The sequence below is a fragment of the Halyomorpha halys genome, unplaced genomic scaffold, assembly GCF_000696795.3.
Source record: "Halyomorpha halys isolate HHAL.00 unplaced genomic scaffold, Hhal_1.1 Scaffold262.1, whole genome shotgun sequence".
In the NCBI taxonomy this organism is placed as follows: Eukaryota; Metazoa; Arthropoda; class Insecta; order Hemiptera; family Pentatomidae; genus Halyomorpha; species Halyomorpha halys.
In genome coordinates this window covers 972,271-994,390 of record NW_027109480.1, presented here as the reverse complement: position 1 = coordinate 994,390, position 22,120 = coordinate 972,271, and the positions used below count along the sequence as shown (strand labels likewise).

Here is a 22,120-nt window from a genome sequence, read left to right as displayed (position 1 = left end):
GGCTATTTGCCTTTGTCCCATATAACTTTTTCTATATAATTTATTCTTAAATTTAAAGTTTTATTGTGGAATTTATAAGTGGTTTATAAGTGGATTGTAAAAGTTTTAAATTTAAGAAGGAATTATATAGAAAAGGGCAAAGGCAATTAGCCTGTATTTTTAAGATTTTAAAAAAGAAAATCAAAATGAAGGTATCCTTGAGAATGACCTGAGGCTCGAAACGTTGGAAGGTTTGTAAAGAATAAAGTTAAGAAAAAAGGATCAAATTTGTTTACTCATAAATATTATGTTCTTTGTTTCTTGTAATTTATCTTATAAGGCTTGTCAAAACAATGTATGACCTTGATAATCCGGCTATAATAGGGTATCAGTAAAATTTGCCAGATTATCAAATTTGCCGCATTATCAAGGATATTTTTAAAAACGTGGTGTACTTATATACAAAACTATATTTTAAGCAAACAATTGTTATTAGACGAGAAGATGTTACTGTAATGTATGATCCTGAGCCCTCTGAAATGTAATTACTAGTCTCTTAACATTTATTCTTTTTTGTCAAAAATTATTCTGTATGATGTGAAGATTTCAAACTTCAATAATGTTGTATTTGTGACTTCCTTCTGCAAATTTCATAAAGGTATTTAAGGCTTCTGAAGTCTCAGCCCAAGAGATGTGAGTTGTCAGCATTCCTCTTCATCATTCTCAATGTTTTTAATGGGTGGATTTTCTGAGTAATATTTGAGTTTTACCGTTTTTGGCTCATTTTTGTTAGGTTTGGTACATATTCATTGCCAAAGTACAGAAGTAGTTGTATCTGATAGGTATATTTGAACAACTAATTGTAATGATAATAGCAAAGAGCCAGAATAGTGAGTGACTGATTTAGGCAAGCATAAACTCCAGTCAGGCGGGAGAATAATGTTCGACAAGATGCTGGAAAGTTACAATAATTTCTGACCACCTTTAACTGTACTGCCAACTGTGTCAAGCTTCAATTCCCTCTAAATATAAAAAAAAAATTGATTCCTGATACATGTTATATGTGCAAAATCAAGCAAATGCACTTTTACTTTATTATTATTTTTCATAATTGGTTTAAGTGTAGAGATTGCAAATACTTGAATCATTACATTACAATATAAATGTTTTAAAATTTTAAGCCATAGTAGAAGTTGTCAACAAAATATTAATTTCTTTTCAATATTTGTTAGGCATATAAGTAAGTAGTAAATATTATTTTTTTTTTTATGAGATATATATTTTTGGGTGGAACTAATGCCCACAAAGATGGGTTTTGAATTTTTTTGTCCCTATTTTTCTTTGTGACGTACTAAAAGTTTAGGAAAAAATCAGGGGGAAAAATGTATTTTTTCGGCTGGCTTCTTGAATTTTTATTTTAATCTTGTATAGCTTCAATTTACAGAAAATTTCTTGCCAAAAAAAGATTGTGTTATTGGTTTTAAAAAATAAAGTAAAAGGTAGTTGGAGAACTGAGGGACTATCAAATACACAGATGTCTATCAACACTCATATTGAAGTTTAGTAACTGTGCTATAAATTATATAAATAATTGATTGAGTATAAGTGTATATGAAGGAGACATGGTCAGGGGTTCACAACAGTTGAAAACTAGTTTTTCTTTCTTCTTGACCATCTCCTTTGTACCATAAACTGTTTCTAATATTTTGATTGGAGAAGTATGTCAGGGGGTGCGGTCAGCAAGGAACAACATAAATAAACAAAACCATATTTATTTATTTTATGCCGACGTTTCGACCTGAGTTTCAGGTCTTCATCAGGGGTTATAGCGTAGAAGGTAGTAGAATAAATAAATATGGTTTTGTTTATTTATGTTCTTCTTTGCTGACCGCACCCCCCCGACAAACTTCTCCAATCATTACTCTATGGTCAACTATCTACACCTCATTTTAATATTTTGTTTGTTAGAGTTTCCTTTTGAATTTAGAAATAAATTCCCTAAATGTTGATTTTGGCTTTTGAAAAACTATAACTCGAGAATTTTTAATTAAATGTAAAGAAATCTATGAGGGTTCAAGTTGTAGCAAATTATGCTAATTTATTATTTTTTATTATGCAGTATATAACTTTAAAGATATTGTCCTCAGAGTGAAAATTTTAGGCTTTTCCGTTTTTCAGTTACCATTTTGTTATTTATTTTTCAAAACCTATGTTAATAATAAGAGTACAATCTTTATCAGCATAGAACTTTGTGTAAATTGATACCACACAAATTTCTTTCTTTTTTTTAAATTTAGATGGCAGCCAAAGAAATGCATTTTGCTCACTTAAATGTTTTTAGACTTCACTATGTCAAAAAGACACCAACAAAAAACAAAAGATTCCAACTCTGTCTTTGTGTGAATTTGTTCCATCTAACACCTATTTTTGCTTTCACTTACCGATATATGGAATAAATAGTTAGGGGAATATATTGCAATCATGCAAAATTTCAAATTCCAATTTCTGTCAGAAATACAAACAAACCAAGTCACACAAAATGGTCTGTGTGTGAACTGCCCAGATCAAAAACGAAAAGTCATACAAAAATGGAATTACATATTCAGGACATGTGAAGCCTAGGATGTTACTGAAACTTTTTTGTTAAAAATCGCTATAACCAGAAGTGACACAATAGAATTCATTTTACACTTTTTTTTAGGATTTTATCAAAAACAGCTCTAATGATTTTGATTAAACTCGGTATACCAATGTACGGTTAAGTCTCTAATATTAGATACGTCTTATCCTCATCGAAATAGAATAATAAGGCTTAAATGGCGAATTTTTAAAAAATCTTGCTCTAAAGTATTTTAAGATTGCTTTTTTGAAATAAACAGTTCTCATCATCAGCAATAATAAACAATGAATAAATATAAGATATTAAAGCATTTTACAAAAATTAAAGGAGAAAAAGTCAAAATGAGAGATAGGAGTTTGAATCGGAAAAAGCTGAGGCTGCCCATTCTCTTCAGATTTCATTCATATATACACAGCTTTGTTAACTTTTTGTTTAACTGTTAATATTCATTATTTTTACCCCGAGAAAACCCTAATATATGAATTTTTATTGTAGGTGAAAATTGTGTGAACCTCTCATACTGCACCAGATTTTTTCCTTTTTCTTTGCTACTATTTTGTGAAAAGCAACATCATCCTTGCAAGTTTTCATTTTTCTTGCACTTTGATTCAAGAATTTCTGAAACCTAAGTTTGTATGGACTGTAAAATGATTCATTGGTTTCTTACTTATTTCTGGGACCATTTTTTAAATAGTTTTAATGAAGCCTTTAATTATTTCATTTAAGGTATATAAATATTTTGTGATTTTTTTTCTCTCCACTTTTTACTTATTTAAAAAAAGCTATAATTCACTGACTTTTCAGAGTACTCCGTCCTCAGCGTCCTAAAATGTTGAAAAAACAATGCAACTATAAATCCGTAATTTACTATACATATATTATTTAAATTATAGTTTTAAAAAGAATTTATATAAATTACTCTGTGTAACAAAATATCACATACATTCACGTAACTCCCTTTGTCTATAACCTTTGTACTTAAAAAAATAAATACTTAAAATATTCATGAACCATTTAGTCTCAGCTTTTATGTCAATGAAAGAATTGACCTGAGTCCTGATCCTCACTATGTTTAAATTAAAATTGGTCTCAAGGTATTGAGAGAATATGACCCCAGAAATATAAAATTAGGTACACACAACGATAATAAGCTGAAAAAATGTTTGAGTAAGAAGGACAAAATAAAAATGATGGACAAGAAGATTGTGGTGTATGAAATAGACAGCAATATGATTTGTATCAAAGAAGTATTAGAAGAAAACTAGACACAAGGATAAAACAGTACATAAGCAATTTTAAAAAGAACAAAAACATAAACAGTACAATTTTGGCCCATCACTGCATAATGAGCAAACATAAATTTAATTTTGAAACCTCAAAAATTTTAGATATAAAAAAAAATAAAAAAGCTATTTATATCACTAAAAAACATCAATAAAATCCTAATTCTAAGACTAATGCAGTTAAATTGAACAACCATTAAGCAGACATTATAAATTATTTAAACTTGGAATTATTAGAAAAACGGAAAATAGGGGTAAAAAAGCATACATTATGGGTGTGTGGTAATAAAGCAGTCTTGTTTTCGTATTCAGAGAATGTTATTTCACGACCCTTTTTCTTTTTTTTTTTATCAGTTTTTCCCTGTTGTCACATAATTATTGCCGAAACCCAGGAACAAGTGCTTAGGTTGAAAGTTATTTTTAAATTAAAATTTTAATCTTTTATTTTTTTCTTCTATTTTTCTTTTTTCTTAACTTCTCTCTTATTTGCTGTTCATAAGTCATATCAAGTAATCATTTAAATATGACATAGGCGGAAGCATGTGCAAATGTGTTAGAATGGATGTAAATTCCGTGGCAACTTCACAAGACCTGTGGAATGCAATTTAGGATTTAAGGTTCACTGGAGAGATGGGCGAGTTGGACAATTCTCCAAAGGTAGGCGACCGACTTTTAACCAGAATAGAAGCAAAGGTATCAAAAGACCTACTAAACATGGGATATGCAGACTCATTGAAGGCAGCCTTGGTATGTAGGATCAAGAGGTGTATCTTAAACAAAATATAAGTGGATTAACAAACCACATGGCCCATAGTCAAGGAAAGACTGAAAAAAGTCTTTGGAGGCAGGAGATGGATAACAGAAGAAGACATCCTCCAAATGTTAAGGGAGGTGAGAAAACCTCAACAGTTTAGCAGGCAGTATGCCAGGTTTCTCCTTGCCTGGTATAACCAAATAAAAAAGAAAACGAGGAATACAGTGAATATCGAGGAGGCCAAGGGTAGAATGGGGCTCCTGGCTACAATCCTCAAGGTGCAGTTGGCCAAAGAGACAAGAAGAAAGGAGGGCTTGTTGAGAGAGAGAGAGAGAGAGAGAGAGAGAGAGAGAGAGAGAGAGAGAGAGAGAGAGAGAGAGAGAGAGAGCTTTTGTTGAGTGTACTCAAGATATGATTGACTCGAGTGTAAGAGAATAAGAGTCAAGAATGGAGGTAGAAGAGACCAGATGGACAAAGGTGACCTACAGCCACCCCAGAGACATGGGGGCACCTTTGCAGAAATGGGAATATCATGGTGGGGACCAGAAATGTCATGGATGTGGAAGAACTGGACATTTAGTGGTGAAGTGCCCATGGACCAGTGTGGAATATGGACCAGTTATAGTGTGGGATCGAGGAACATATTGCCATACATACATCGCCTAGAGTGTCAGTAGAGGGATGACAGCAGATTAGTGAATTACAATCTAAGAGGGAAATATGGTGCTATACCTATAATCAGAACAAGAGAAGTGAGTTGTCTGGGGGATACTGGTAGATCCAACACCATTGTGAGTGGAGAGGGGCTGGATAAACAGAGCAAAGGAGGGAGGGCAATCCGGGTCAAGGTATTTAAATGCCAATTAATCACCCTGGGTGGCCCATATAGCATCGAAGGGAAGACTGATATGGAGTTAAGCAGATGGGGGTTGGGTTAGCTGGGACAATATAAGGGTACACGTAGTAAGGGATATACCTAAAAATCATCAGGTGATTACTTTAATGAATTTTATTTTTACTTTAATGAATCTTGCTCCGAGCTTTCTTATAATACTTGGGCCAATACTCACACAAGATGTACTACATCTGGATAAAGAAAAAAAGAACCAGGCTCCAAACAGTGCATACTTTGTGCAATTACTTTAAGAGTGGACCCCTATCAAGGTAAACTAAAATAATACTCAACAAAACTCTGATATGACCGGTTCTTTTATATGCATCGGAGTCCTGTCCAACTATTAAACCCATTAGCAAGACCTCAATATTTTAGAAAGGAAAATTCTGTGTTGAATATTACCAGGATCAAAAGTTCTAAATGTATGGTGTTAACTTAATAGTCAGGAGTTGTATAGTATATATAATAAAGCTGACTTAATATTGTTCTTAAAACTAAATCACCTGAAGTAGGCAGGTCATGTGGTGAGAAGGGAAGACAATTGAATACCAAAAAAGCTCCTGGGAAAGTCAATCTATTGTGAAAGACTCAGAGCAAGATGGGTAGATAGCATTGCTGCTAATGCCTTAAGTATCCTTAGAATCTACAATTTTATAGTAGATGTATGAGATTGTGATCATTGGAGGAGGTTGTTGCAGAAAGCTAAGATTCAGCTACGATTGTGTGACACATATATTTATTTATTGCAAATTTTCGCTAATAAGAGCACCTCAGGAATAAAGAATATTAATCATATAATTTTAAGTATTCTATGAAAGATTCTGCCATAACTTATAATGATTGGCAACAATAAGTGCTAGGCAGTAAAGCTGGAAGTAAATCAAGGCAGGAAAATGCATTTGATTTTAAATTCTTATTAAAATTCCCAGAATAATGTCACACAATGTTTAAAAAGGATGGGATCTTCTGTGAGTAGATGTTCATTATTAGAAAAGATTTCCTGCTCGCTTGTATTGCTGACTTGAAGAAAATTAATTCAGATCTTGTCTTTCAAGACTGCTGCACAAGTAATCCCGTATTTATTTCATTATTTAACACCTTCACATTTAAATTGAATTGAGTGATACAGTTTATTTATACAACAAGAATTCCCAGCGTCTAAAATTTGTTTATAACTTTTTTCTTATTTATTGACCAAGCAGAAAATAAGAACACACCAAGAATCACACAACCTTCATTCTTTATGAATCTATGGTATAACATGGATTCTCTTTAATTTATAAAAGGCTATTTTTTTTTTAATATCTTATTTTTACTACATTATGAAGAAGAAAATCATTTCTTTAGAGTTATGCCATCATTTTTATTATATTCCCTGTCTGATCATATTTATAAGCTTTGCAATGTCAATTTCTATTTAGTTGATCATTTCTTTTTACACAATAGTTATTATGAATCGGTTAGCTAAAATTAATTGTATATAGATTATTTGAATCTGTTAACTGTTTTTCTTTCCAACTGTTCTGAAAGCTTTAAATCACAATTTTTATAAATTATTTTATTTTTGGCATTAATCTAAGATATAATAGCAATTTGAAGATATGGTTATCTCCTTAGATTATTCATTTTTTCAGACAGAAATCTTGGTCTCATGGATGAAACCAATGCCCACTGATGGGAAATACTGATGATTTATGTTGAATCTACCAGAAATTGTTAAGTATAACAGAAATTAAGTGACTATAGTGAATGAGAATTTTGATCACTACCACCATCCTCATTACACTGGAAAATGTTTACCACTTTTGCATGCATTAATTGCTACTTTCAGACTGTGTTCTTGGTTTCTTTAAATTAATTGACTTTTCTTTATAACACAAGTGATTTACCAATCATAATTATTCCCATTTACAATAACCTTCATGCTTATTTAATTTTCCTAATTGAACGCTTTATTTTTTATTTTATTTTTTATAAAAGTGTGGCAAATTTATATTTGTTATTCTTTTAGTAATATATTCTGCATTCCATATTATTTAGTCTTAATTTTTTTTTTGTTTTATTAAACCCCACATCGTTACAACCACAGGAGTAAATATCCTATTTATTTTATGGAATTCGTGGGTCTCTGAAAAATAGTATATTTTCCTGTAGTCTATTGTGATGTTTCATAGTAGTTTTAAAAAGATAAAAATCAAAATTAACGTTTTCCTTTTTTGTTTATGTAGCTTTTCTGAAAGTTGTTTATTTAGTATGGGATTATCCATTAGCTTACAATTTACTGCCTATTTTTATAATCCCTTGTATGATTACACACAGTTGTTTTCTCATATAGTAAGACGTATTTATCAGTAAACACCTTATATTCTGTCTAAAAGTTTTATTTTTTTATGAATTAAAAAAATTAGGATGCCTAAATTTGTTGGGTATAATAACCATATTTTATGAACAGATCTTATAAAAGCCCCAATGTCTGAATATTAATTGAGAAATTTGCTTTGACCAATCCATACTTATGCTATGTTCATTATAGTTTATAATGTTGATTTAATTCTCTTTGGTTACGGTTTTAAATTCTCTTAAGTATAGTAGTAGTGTCTCCAATAGCCAACTAGGCAGTGTTGATTCCTAGTTTCAGAGGATTTTTCTAAAGTTTTAGGTATACTTGGCCTTATGAGGAGAAATTATTAACTATTTAAATAAAAAATAGTAGTCCAGTCCTCAAAAATCAAACCAAGGTGGTTAGAAATTGTGTATCGCTGCCAGTTAACAATTTCATGGCAATTATTGTAAGATGTATGATTGGTTTTTTTATTCATGGTTATATTCTAGCTTAATTTTTACCTGACCCTCTTAAATCAATAGATAATTAATTTATATGTTTGATCCACATTAATAATTACCTCTGGAGTACATTAATTTTTCATAGTTATACAATTTTTCATTAAGTGTTTAAAGATTTTTTTTATTCAAATGAAACAGATTTTTCAATAATTAATTCACCTGGTTACTTTTTTAATGTCTTACTAAAATAGGTTGTCTTATTTATCAGGCTGCCTCTTCATATGCTTTTGAACCTATATTTATGAATAAGTAATGAATGATGATTCAATGAAGCAATATTTCTTTCTTATGCACTTGTTATGACTTGCTGTTTCTTTTTTTTCTTTTACCATTTGGATTAGTTTTATTAGCAAGAAAGGTTTTTTTTGTGAAATTCTTGTTATCTTGTTGTTTTTTTTTATCATTAAAGATATTCTTAGTAAGCTTGCAGCCTTCTTACACTTCTTGTTTTTTCTTTGATATTTAGTTTTTTGGGTAATGATTATATAAAGTCCATTAGCATGCCATGCTTCTAATTAGCAAAATCTAATTAGCAGAAAAGTGTTTTCATGGCTTATTAAAAATGAATTGATTTAATTTTTAGTTTTATATTTGTATGTAAAATAGTTTTATTTTCATTTTTTAAAATTGTTATTTTGAAATAATAATGTATACAATTTGATCAACATACATTCTATGACAATGTCATGAAAAATGTTTGTTTTCTCTAAAAATTAAAACAGTAAAAATATGTTTTGCTTCTGTTGGTTTAGAAAATTAGCTTAATGTGTTTGAGCTCTCGGTAGAAGTTTCAACATTTCTGTCAATTCTTGTTTTTGTACCTGAATTGCTTTTTGTTCAGTTGTTAACGCAGTCTAGTTCTTTACATTTTAAGATATTTATCTCTATTAGAAGTATTTAGGTAATTTATTTTTATTCATTATAGCATTTTTGAATATGAATTCAGTATATCTCATCACATTCCCAAGAAGTAATTTAAATATCTCCTTATTTGTGGATATATATATTGTTCTTCTTTATTAAAAAAGATATAGATATATTTCATTATTAAAAGCTTATATTGTTGATTGTAAGACTAAATTTGGGAAGTCACCTATTACTATTAGTATTACGCGATTGATGAATAGTTCGGAACAATAACACTAGTACATTGTAGGTTTTGGATTTTATAATTAAGGATTTTAGAATCTTAATAGTGTTTAGGTGTTTTAATAACATTCTTTGAAACTGTTTAGGAAATTAACTAGGTATTTTGTTTTTTAATATTTTTTTCTAAAAATTCTTAGCTTAAAACAGTTTTGGTCTTAAGAGTACGTGTCATTTTCCTTAATATTAATTATGACTCCCTGAATTTCTCTACAAGATACTGCTTTATTAAATTGAATTTCTCATAATATTTGTTGATTCCCATATTCGATTTATTTAAGTATCCTAAGTTTTTGAATTCCCTCAACTATGTTATTTTCAAATTTTAATTAAAGTGTTAAATATCCTCTGGGGTTTATTGTTTTTTAACTACAATAATAATAATCGAAATGGAATATATTATTTTTATCTCTTTATTACCAGATCGGCCTGTTTGGCCTTACATGAATATAATAACTGTTGCTTAGTTTTTTAAACAGTTGATAATGGGGTTATAGTCTCTAATAAATTTGGAAATATATGTTTGATTGCCTACATTGTAAGCCACTACACCTTTAACCGCTGGTAACTCGGAGAGGAATTTTGTAAATCATTTTTTGATGAAATCTTATCAAACTCTTGTTGGAAGTCCAAGAATGAGACTAGTATTTGCTTCTCCATTTTAAATCTGTTTACTATTAATTCCAATAGTCTGGCTAGTTGGTCTGAGGTGGAATTACTATACTGAAAACCAGATAGAAAATCTGGAATAATGCTATTACATTGAAAACAAAAGAAGCAAGATGTCTTTTTATAGCTGATTTCAGTAATTTTTCAACAATGGGAAATACAATTATGGGTCTGTAGCTGCTGACTTGTTTAGCGTTTTTACAAGGTTTGTAAATTGTAAAATGATTTTAGCTTTCTTCCACCTTTCGGGAAAGTATCCAGTACATGGACAACTATTAATAAAAATCAAAGTAATGAAAATTACTGGGTACTTTTTTATAGCTCTGACTGGTATAAAATCATGACCAGGTCTTTTCTTTACTTTAAGCTTTCTAATCAGTTCTAGAAATGGAATATATTAAAATAATTTAAGATATCATATTATGAATCTTTAATGCACTATTCTTCAATTGTAGTTGTATTTCCTCTTTTTAACCTGTCACAGTAATAATATGGGTTCACATATTTGCACTACTTCTATGTTTTACCATTTATTTATTAATAACATTTTTTTTGTTTAATTGAATTAATACTTATTATACCATTTTTTTTAACAGTGTAGCACAAAGATACAGATTCGATAATAAGCATATATAATCATTTAGGCTACTTTTCCTACAATTCTTGGTTTTTTCATTACAGAGTTCCTTAAAATCTGACATGAATAAAATAAAAATATTCATTAGTTATATAAAGTTGATTTGTATTGATATTTATAGAATGTTTCACAATCAAAATGCTTCTTTAAGCCTGATTGCAAGTCAAAACACAAATGTAATACCCAGTAGTTACCTTGTTAGATAATTGTTATTATATTTTTCTTACTCAGCGTAACTTATTAAGTAATTTTTGAATTTAATTCATAAGATTAAAATTTTTAAAAATGTAGATTTTTAGCCTTGTATTTCCTAAATTGTATTGTATTTGTATTTTTATAGGGTTATAAATTTAGAAGAAAAGTAATTAGTATGCCTTCTAATCTGGTGTTCAAAAGAGTATCAATTCATGATGGAGTAAACAAATACTACCATATGCAGGATTTATTTACAATGGAATAATTTTATTTTTCTTAAAAATAGATATTTATTTCCATTGAGCAAACTCATCCTCAAATTATACTCTAGACCACAATTTGTAAATTTTACCCCTTTTTTCTTGAAATCAATTCTTTTGCATTGTAAAAACAATATTTAAAAACAATTTAATATAAAATACAAACGTCAATTATATTGCCGCTTTGAATAGTGGCACACCTGACCAAAAAAAAAAAAGATTCATTATATTTTATATTTGACATTTTCTATAGATAGTACCGTAGACTGTGGTTACTTTTTGACCACCCTACTAGCTTTGGAACAATCTGCAGAGAGTCCAGAGTAGAGAAAGAAACCCCTGTCTACAGTAATATCTTAATAACACATTTTATTTTATTTATTAGATGTGATACTATTCAAGCAAAGCAGTGATATGATTTAGTGAGAATAGAATTAATTTATTTAAAGGAGTTAATTGTTCACTCGATGGTTTAAAATTTATTTATTAAGTGCAATTAGTGTGTGAATATGCTACTGGGTCTCAAGAAATGTTCTTCTCTACCTCACTTATTCAGTTATAGTTATTGCCTCTTTTGTTTTTAAAAATTGGCATTGTTTAAGACTAATGGCCTTAGCTTACTTCATTATATCATGGAAATGACAATATTTTTGTTTTTTATCTTGCTTTTAAGTCAAATCTATTACCTAAAGGTAATATAAAAATTAAAAAACAATTGTAATATAGAAGGTCAGAAGATGAAACAAATGAATAAAATTATATGATAAGTAATAAATGTTATTGTTTCTCCTTTTATGTTTCATGTCATATAAATCTCATTATAAGTAATTCTTATATAAACTTCATTGTTTCTGGTATTTTAAAACATAAAAGAGGTAAGTACATTTTATTTTATGACAAACATTAGTCCATGAGCTTATTAGTGTATATAATGAGGTGTTTATAGTTGATCCTAGATTCGATATTTGAGGAAGATGGTTGTGGGTGTGGTTAGTAATAAGTAAAACTTATATATACACAAATAAGTAAAACTTATACATACACAAATAAGTAAAACTTATTTAATATTATTTAATTTAAATAAATAAGTTTTACTTATTTGTATATTGCTACTGACTGTACCCCCCCCCAACTATCATCCCCTCATATCTTATTAGTGTATATATTATATTATATATGTAAATTAATGGGTTCAGTATTATTTTGTAAATTAAAGGAAGAAAATTTCTTATACATATATGTGTTATTATAAACTATCATTCATAAATAATTGTTTTATCCACTAATAACTTTTGTATATTTTTTATCCATTATTTGAAATAAAAAGTTTGGTCTTAAATATGCATTAATTATCTCAATTTAATATACTTTTCTCTGCAGCTGAATGTTGATTGTTTGTGGTCTAAATGTTAGTCATCATAGTATTATCAAATAAGTAAGTTTTCTGCATAAACTTTTCAAATAAAAGCAATTTCAATGTGTTAGCCAGCAGTAGGTTTGAATTTCCTGTAATTTTAGAATTCTGTTTTAAGTTCCATATTTTTTATTATAGTTTTCAATTAGCATTATAAATTACATTTGTTACTTACAAGCTGATTGAAACCTTTCTTCTAAGTTCTAGCTAAGTTTTGTTCATTGTAACTAATATATTATTAGTATAAATTTTACCTATGACTTCATGACTAATAACTGCATATTTTTCTTATTTGTTTAAACTTTATTTCATTTATGATAGGTGCTTTATTGAAAGGTAATGTTAAAACTTGGTTATATTTAATTTAACTTAATACTTGAATAAATTCAATTCAGTCTTCATACCTATGCCCTAACTATTTAGTATCCTTATGAATGCCTCTTTGAATGATTCAAATTATCTCATAACTTGTTCTGTAAAAAATGAAAAGCAGAAAAAAGGCTACTGGGTTTCTGGTGATAAAAACATTTGTGAATAGCTCTACAGATCTGTAATGATACATTAAAACCGAAATCAATTATTTGCATGAAATAAACGCATGTTTGCTTGCGTATCACCAGATTAAACTAATAATATATAATGCATGAATTAAAGTAACATTTCTATGCTCTGGCAATGGCTTAATTAGCCTCATAATTGTGTACAAAAATACCCAAAGAACACACATCAGCGAAGGGTTCATATTGGATAAATTAATTTTGGCCTACAGAAAGCTTCTAGCTTGTCTATCGAATTTTGTTTATTGCCAAGTATCATTGCATGTTGTATAAATTTCATAGTTGTGTTTTATTGAACAAAATATCATCGTTAACAGTGCCTTGTATATTTATTGAATAAATTTAATCAATATTTGTGAGAAAAAAGTGGATTGAAATAATTATAATAATTTATAAGTTTAATCAAAAATAAATAAAAAGTAACAAATATTTTAATAAAAGGTATTATTTTGGTAATGGTTTGCCATGACATCAGATCTGCTTGTAAATATTGAATTTGACAAGACAGGACATCACTATTTCTGTTTTATTTCTATCATACCTCAAGGCAATTAAGATACTGTTCGGTTATTATTTTGAAGTAAAAAAGAATATTCTTTAAAAATGTGGTCAAGTATTAAGTTTTTTTTATATTGGCTCCTTTAGGGTAATTCTTTCTATAACAGGTGAATATGTGTTTATCTTAAATTTTTAATTCTTGGCTGGGTTAGGACTGCTTTCTGCAGTTGTTTACTTACATAATTTTTATGGTGTTTTAGACATCTCATTCCAAAAAATCAGTAACAATAACTATCTCTCTTTATCTCCAAGTCTTCAATAAGAACTTGTTTTAAATGATTAAAAATCTAGATGAAAAATTATTAATTAATACATTAGATTAACGCTGTTTTGTAAAATTATTTTTCTAAATAGAAGTGTTACTTCCATATGTAAACTGTTTTATCAATTCATATTTTTACTATTGTTTTTTGTTATAATATTTATTAAATTAATATACTTCAGTCCTAAATTAGTCTTCCTTAAAATTTTCCTAAAATTTTTATCAGCTTTGAACGATATCTGTACATGAAAATAATATTGATAAAATAACAATGATGAGTTGATAGTTGACCATGGATTATATGTATGAGGAGATGATTGGAGGTGTGGTCAGTGAAGAACACAAATAAGTACAAACTTATTTATTAGTGCCAATGTTTCAGCTAGAATTTCAGGCCTAAATCAGGTTTAAGAACAAAAACAAGATAACAGGTATAATGATTAAACGGAATTATAAAAATACAAGAAACATGGGCACATAACAGATAATATAGATACATTAGTAGTATTAAAGAAAATGTATAGTGTAATATTATAAGAATATTGAAACTGAATATAATAATGTACAGGGAAAATAATAATATTAAAATTTAGAATGAAAACATAAAATAATATAGGTATGAGAATCAACTAAATAAATACATATACAAAACTGGATTGAATTGAAGTAATATAAACAATAAATATAATAATATAACTTTGTTTTAAATTGAAGTAATATAAAAACATTTATATTACTTCAATTGTAAATTATTTCTAATGTTGTACATGTATTTATTTAGTTGATTCTCACATCTATATTATTTTATTTTTTCATTCTTAGTTTTAATATCATTATTTTCCTTGTATATTTTATATATGGTTTCAATATTCTTATATTGCACTATGTATTTTCTTCAGTACTATGTATGTTCCTATATTATCTGTTATTTTCTTATGTATCTTGTTTTTCTGTTATTCCATTTAATCATTATGGTTGTTATCTTGTTTTCGTTCTTAGCCCTGATGAAGGACTGAAATTCTGGCCGAAGCTTTGGCACTAATAAATAAGTTTTTACTCATTTGTGTTCTTCACTGAGTGCACCCACAATAGTCTTCTCTTAATAGAAAAAATAATAATATAGAATAGAAAAAAAATATATATAAACAATTATGAATTAGCACACAGTCAAATTGTGAGCAGTACAGATGGATTTAATGGTTTATATAGTGATTGATTTATCCCTCAATACATCCCTTTTTATTGTATGTCACATTTCCCTCTATTTGTGTAGATATCAGTTATATTATAGATAATAATATATGTATTTCAAATTTTTGTAAATATCTTTTATTCTTCTATTTTATTTTTTCATGTCAGTGATGATTTTATGTGCTGATTAACATGTTCTATATTATATGAATTCAGGTTTTTGTATGAATCTTTTCTGGTGATCTATCGTCATCATCATAATCTAAAAACCTCATTACCACCTAGTGGTTTGAGGTTCCTGCTTGTCATTTTATATAATTGTAACATTTTCTTAATATAAATTTAAAATCAGGCTTAGTCTACTCTCATTTTATAACATATACTTATTTTAGTACATTTGGTATAATATTTACTATTGATCTACAATGATACTTAGGAATACTATGATCATAATCTATACATATAAATGATCCTGCATACTACAGTTTATTACTTATTATTATATATATATTTAAGGGTTTCTTTTGTCCTCTTATATTTCTGTAACTTTCTTAATTTTGGGTTGCTAATAGTTCTTTAACTTACTTTTCAGACCTGGAGCTGTGTTTACTTTACAAGCTCTTTCTGAAGAAGATAGGAAACAGTGGATGGATGTAATGGATGGAAAAGAGCCGGTACAAGCAATTTTATTTTTTTTAGTTGATTCTTTATAACCATAATGAGCCATCTTTACATATCCAATACACTTCTTTGAATTATGTTATTGCACTGGTGGGTGACAAAGAGCTGGTCTTTTAAACTTTGGCCCAATAGAGGTCCAACATCTCTGTTGACCTGGGCTCTGATTCCAGAAATTCCATGAAGGGAATTGTAATTTACATTTAATTTCAGTGTATTTGTTCATTCCGTGCCAGTAAGAACTTTCTTGTCTTAGATGAATCCATTGGTTTATTTTTTTATTTAAAATGGGACCCACCTATTTCCTGCCATTTACATTTGCTTCCATCTTCAAACAACTTTCTAATTTTCCGTATGGGTCATATTCATGTTTTTACATTATTTGCATTAATTCTTAAGAGATTGGTGCACTTTAAAATTTTATCCCTGAAATAAGACATCCATCACATTAGCTAATCTTTGGGACATAGACCATTGCTGAAGAGAAGCTTCCCACTGACATCGGTAAATAGCCAGGTCTCTGTATCTTTGCAGCACATACATCATAGCTGAGCAAGTGATTGTCTTGCAAACCTATAATGGCCTTTATGCTTCTAGAAAAAATGACATCAATTGATTCCAATAGATGGGGTATAATTTCGCCATGCCTACTACAAATAAATTAAAGAGAGAAAACATATTTATTAATTGTATTCATCTTTTAGTCTGGATTAAGAAGGTTAGAATTAACAAACTTTTTTTAAATTACAGTTTTCCTTACCAACCACCTCCACTAATTGAGGGAGATCAATTCTACGATTTTTTTTTTTTTTTTATGGTCAAAGGATTTTTTATGGTACTATTGAAAATGAATGGAACATCTGAAAAATGTGGAGAAAGGATTTGAGTTTTTAAAATGAAATATTGGCTCCCATGAGTTAAGACACAGTGGCTCATTGCTCATGCAGAGTATGGTCATACACCATGCCTGTACACTCATTCAGGCTCAAGTGAATATGAAGCCTTAGATTCTATAGTCTCCCTTTGCTATGTGAATTGTAAGTCCACACTTATTCTTGAGTAAAGACTTGCATAATGTATATATTTGAGAAAGACTGTTGGGATATCTTGATATTCAGGATTGAAATCATCACTATTTATTTGAGGTACCTCCCAAAAAGAAACTGTGGAGTTTTGAAAATCGTGAATTTATTTGTTTTCATCGTTGTTCCCTATCTCTGGTGGGTCTTGAAGGGAAATTTCTTGGTAACTATTTTTCCCTAAACGATTCAGGTATCTTCTCTCAGTGGAGACAATTTACTGAGTGTTATCTTAACTACTCTGTGAAAAGTTAATGACCAAATACTAGTAAATATCACCCTTTTTCTTTCTTTTTTTTTTATCTAAACTTTCTACCCAACCTCTGGACTATATTTATATATATTCCATCTTATGAAATATTCCTCAAACCCTCTATTTTATTTTTCGATCAGATATAAACAATATAGGTGAGTAAAAAAATTGATTTTTAGTTCCCTCATGAACTCTTGTTCAAATAATAATCTCAATAATTATAAAAGAAATTATTAAACTTTTTTTTTTAAAACAAATCAAATTAATTTAAAAATAACTATAATATCTAAATAAAATTAGTTCAAAATTTCAAGTTATTTTTTTTTAAATTATTGTATTTTCTGTATACTATTTACTTTACAATAGTTTATTTATTTATTAATTTTTTATAGACATATGGTGTTCCTGTACCTTTGAAACCTGTGAAGATGGAGGAGAAAAGTGTTCTCGATGATGTTGGTTTTGCATTTGTTACAAAGTGTATTGATGTTTTAGAATGTAGAGGTAATATAGTTCAATATGTGTTTTTTTTTTTTAAGATATTCTTTATTTTAATTGAAAAATATACTCAATTATAATCAACAATGTCAAAGTGAACCATTGCCTGGAGGCAATATTTGGCTTATAATATTGATTTTAACATGTCGTATTTTTTGATCATGACTATTGTCTTGATGTTATTTCTCTCACTATATTTAACCAGTCTACAAAATCTACTCCTATTCCTTTTGTATGCCTCAATAGTTCACACATTAAGGTTCCCAAGATATTTTGATGAACTCATGTGTATGTTTTGATTTTTTGTGGGTTGGGGAAAAATCTTTCATAAGATGAAATGCAACCATCAGTTGTGTTACTCTTTCTTCTACTAATCCTAGTAATTCGATTCTTTCCTTTATCATAGTAACAAAGGAATCTCTGTCAAAGGATCGATAGTTCCAACCTGCTGCTGGCTGTGTTCTATTCTTTTTCCTTTCAGCTCTTGGGGCAACGACTTCAAAGCAGATGGCCTGATGATTACTATTAGTATATTGATCACTGAAGTGCCAGTAGTTGTCCCAGCAAGTAAGGTTTGCGCTTACACAAGTCAACTGGACTATTAGGTTATTGCCATTTCTTGAAAATGTCAGAATAGAGCTGGTGTAGAGGTGAACAACATCAAGAGCAGCGAATGTGTCAAGTAGACATTCGCCTCTCCTGTTGGTATCTCTGCTACCTCATGCAGTATTTATGCAGTAATTGCTAATCAACTGCATCCTAGTGAACTGAGAAATTAAAGCTGTCTGTCGGGTGCCCACAGTTTCTTCTGTCAGGGCATAGAAGTCAGTGTGCTTCAGCAGTACTCTTTAGCTGGATGGCCTACTTCACCACATCACAGAGTTTTGTTCAGTCAGATCCCTAGCAATATTTCGCCAAGTGATCATAGTAAAATTTGTTCCTTCACCTGACCAACTTGGATGCACCCCTTTTCTATAGAAAATGCTTGCCAGTTCCATAGGCAATACAACTCAACAACAGAAATATCAATGTTGAGTTTGAAGTACTTTGTGCACTTCATCAGCTACAGTCAGTTTATTGTGGTCCTTCAATTCGAAAGCAACAGTCTCATCTGCATGTGACATCTGCTTTTTAAGCCATTTTCTCTGCTATCACAGTACGAATTTGTTCCATCCTTTCTTTTGCTTTCCGATCCAACTTACGTTTTCTCCTATGTTTTGGAGATCAGGATCGCTTTTTATTGTTTGCAGGATATCCGCATATGTCCCCTCCTGTGCTGTGATGATCAAAGCATCTGGGCGATCAGGTCTTGTTTGTATTTTTTGGTCTTTGGTCTTCTTTCTCCTTTTGTTTTTAATGTTCACTCTCTGTCATTAATCACCCGGTTCAATTCTTGGATTTGTTTTTCCTTTAGCTTTGACCTTTGTTTCATCCTGGCCATTAGGTGTTTTTCTCGTCTCCTCTCGAATACATGATCTTATTACTCGAGTCTTCTTATGGAGGTGCCTTCCCCTAGTCTGTTTAGCCCATGAGAAGTATTTTATTTCCCTCCTGCCCTCTATTTCTAGTGATCATTCTTCTATCCCCCCTCTGAGGATCCACCTCTTATGGGGATTCAGACTCCCATTGTGGTATATGTGTGTGTACAAGGATGTGGATTATAAAGTATGGTTAACATAAAGAGGTGAATGTCTAGTTATAGCCAATATTTTTGGCTCTTGTGTAATTTCTTTTATCCTTGTTGAAGTTAAACTGCCAATTATGATTAGGATAATCTTTCTAGTTGAGAACACAATTGGCTTAAACCCTTCACCAACTACTTCATTGTATACAAATGAATAAGATTGCATCTACAAGTTGTAGCAACCACTAAAATATTAAATGAAACTGATTTACTTATCCATCTGATTAAGTATGTTATCCCAACTTACTTTCCATCCAGAAATGCCATCTGTGCTGACAAGGCAGTGTTAGTAAAATTACCTTTGAGTGTATTATGACTGTGTCTTAAATTCAGGCCCTAAGCATGTAATATCCCCTACATACTAGGCACACTTAGCCTTGGTGTGACAAATTTTAATTTATACTTCTGTTGTGCATTGATCTACGGGCCTTACTACTCTATATAAGAGTACTACTACTCTACCTAATCTTTATAAAAGTTGTTGGATGGATCATACAGTTCCTGTAGTGTTATGAACCATTCTATTGCTTTTAAACAACAAATTATCATAATGAATGACCATATAAAATGCAATAGAGTGATTAGAGAATATTTGAATGACATTAGTTAACTTGCTCAATTAATCTAAATTAATTCTGGCTATATGGTCTGTGGGTTGCATTCAATGACCTTTGTTTTCTTTTATCTATTACAATGTGGCAATCTCATTTATTAATTAGGGCTACTTCAAAGAGCTTGAGCTAAGTTGAATCAATACTTTTATATAAACAATGACAAAGTCTGTAGTTATATCATCACACAGTATTTAACAAAATCAATTCACATTTAGCATTATTATTTTTGAAAGCTCAAGGTTATTATATTCTCATAAGATACAAATTTAACCTAAGAATAGAACATAATGTGAAATATAAATCATGGAAAAATTATTGTAGGAAGATAATCTGGGTGGCGGTCAATGAAGGTACAAAATAGAAAAAAATAAACTGTTTATTGGTAACCATCATTTTGCCCCACTTTGCTGAACTTCGTCAGGGCTAAATGAGAGCAAGATACAACCATTGTAGAATATGACAAAACAATTAGAATATGAATAGACAAACATTGTAAGTAAGATATGACGAAACAATTAGAATATAAATAGATAGGGAGTAAATAGTTATATAAAAAATTTGATGAAAATGTAAGAAAAAATTATGTTAAGAAAATATAAATACAGATGAATAGAAAACTAATTAGTAATAGATACAGTAATGAGTGATCAAATTGTAAATAAAGAACTAGAGTAATTAACAGTAAAATAATACTTAATAGAAGTTGTAACAAATATGGTAAAAATTAAAAGAAGATTGGTAAAGTAAATGTGGCACAAGTTAGATGTGATAACAGATAAGAGGGGTAGGTGAACAGAATAATGAAGTAAAGGAATAAAAAGAGGTAATAGAGGAAAATAATAAAGATACATACCTGTGATCTGGAGGTTTAAAAATGAGAAAGGTAGAGAAAGAAACAGAGGGAGATGTAAGATAGCCCACAACAGACAACTTCCCTACGTACTTCAACAGTTATTTTTTTTTTTAATCCACCAAATCAAATGTCTAATATTATGACAGGTAAATGTATAAGATAAATGTTTAAGGTATTAAATACAGTATTAAAAGAAAAAAAATTTAAATACATTAAACTATGAAAAAATAGAACTAATATATGGATCCATAATTATGAGAGATAGTTGACCGTGGACAACGTACGAGGAGAAGATGGTTGGGGGTAAAATGAAACACAAATAAGTTGGTGTAACCTATTTAATTGTGCCAACGTTTCAGCTAGAGTTTCTAGCCTTCTTCAGGGCTAAGAACAGAACAAGATAACAACCACAATAAGTATAGAAAATAAAATATAAACAGAATGACATAAAATGAATAATTTTACAGAACAGAATTAATAAAATGAAGTGATGAGAGAAGTGAGAAATAAAATGTATACATAGGTAATTGAAAAAGTGGGTAAAATAACATAATTAAGGAAATAAAATAAAAATGAAGTTATATAATGCAAAGAAGTATGAACATATTAGTTATTAATAATTTAAAAAGTAAAACAGTGCCGTGTACAGGGCTTTGGGTGTTCTAAGCCTGACTAGGGGCTTCCCGTGCACATATTATATTAAATTTATTCATATATTCATGTATTTATATTTATATTCTATGTATTTATATTATGTGTCTCTATCGGTTCCTCATGGGAAACCGACCGAAAAAGCTATATTTAATTCAACCACTAGATAGATATAGATACCATAGACCCCCTCGCATATGGTATGCTAGATATGAATATCTATAATTAATCATTGGAGTTCTTTTCCAACGGTATCGTGTTCACCAATTTACTATGCTATTATACATGAGGTAGCATGCAGGGATTCTTAATTATAAAGTAAAGTCTTTGTTACATCTTTTATATTTACAATCATATATACATTAGTAAGAATAATATTATGAGAGAGCATGGTAGACTTGTTTCCTTATACTTTAATTGTTATAATTATTGGAGAAGTTTGTCGGGGGATGCGGTCAGCAAAGAACAACATAAATAAACAAAACCATATTTATTTATTTTATGCTGACGTTTCGACCTGAGTTTCAGGTCTTCATCAGGGCTATA

General features: G+C 29.6%; 1 protein-coding gene across 3 annotated transcripts in view; it reads left to right on the top strand.

The window, feature by feature from the left end:
• The window catches only part of Graf (GTPase regulator associated with FAK), a 123,052-nt gene that overhangs the window by 44,539 nt on the left and 56,393 nt on the right, over window positions 1–22,120 (top strand). For all 3 annotated transcript variants that reach the window (XM_067047662.1, XM_014420177.2, XM_067047661.1), the window contains 2 exons: window positions 15,857–15,938; window positions 17,667–17,778. In XM_067047662.1, coding sequence (XP_066903763.1) covers window positions 15,857–15,938; window positions 17,667–17,778 — 194 coding nt within the window. The remainder of the gene's footprint in view (window positions 1–15,856; window positions 15,939–17,666; window positions 17,779–22,120) is intronic.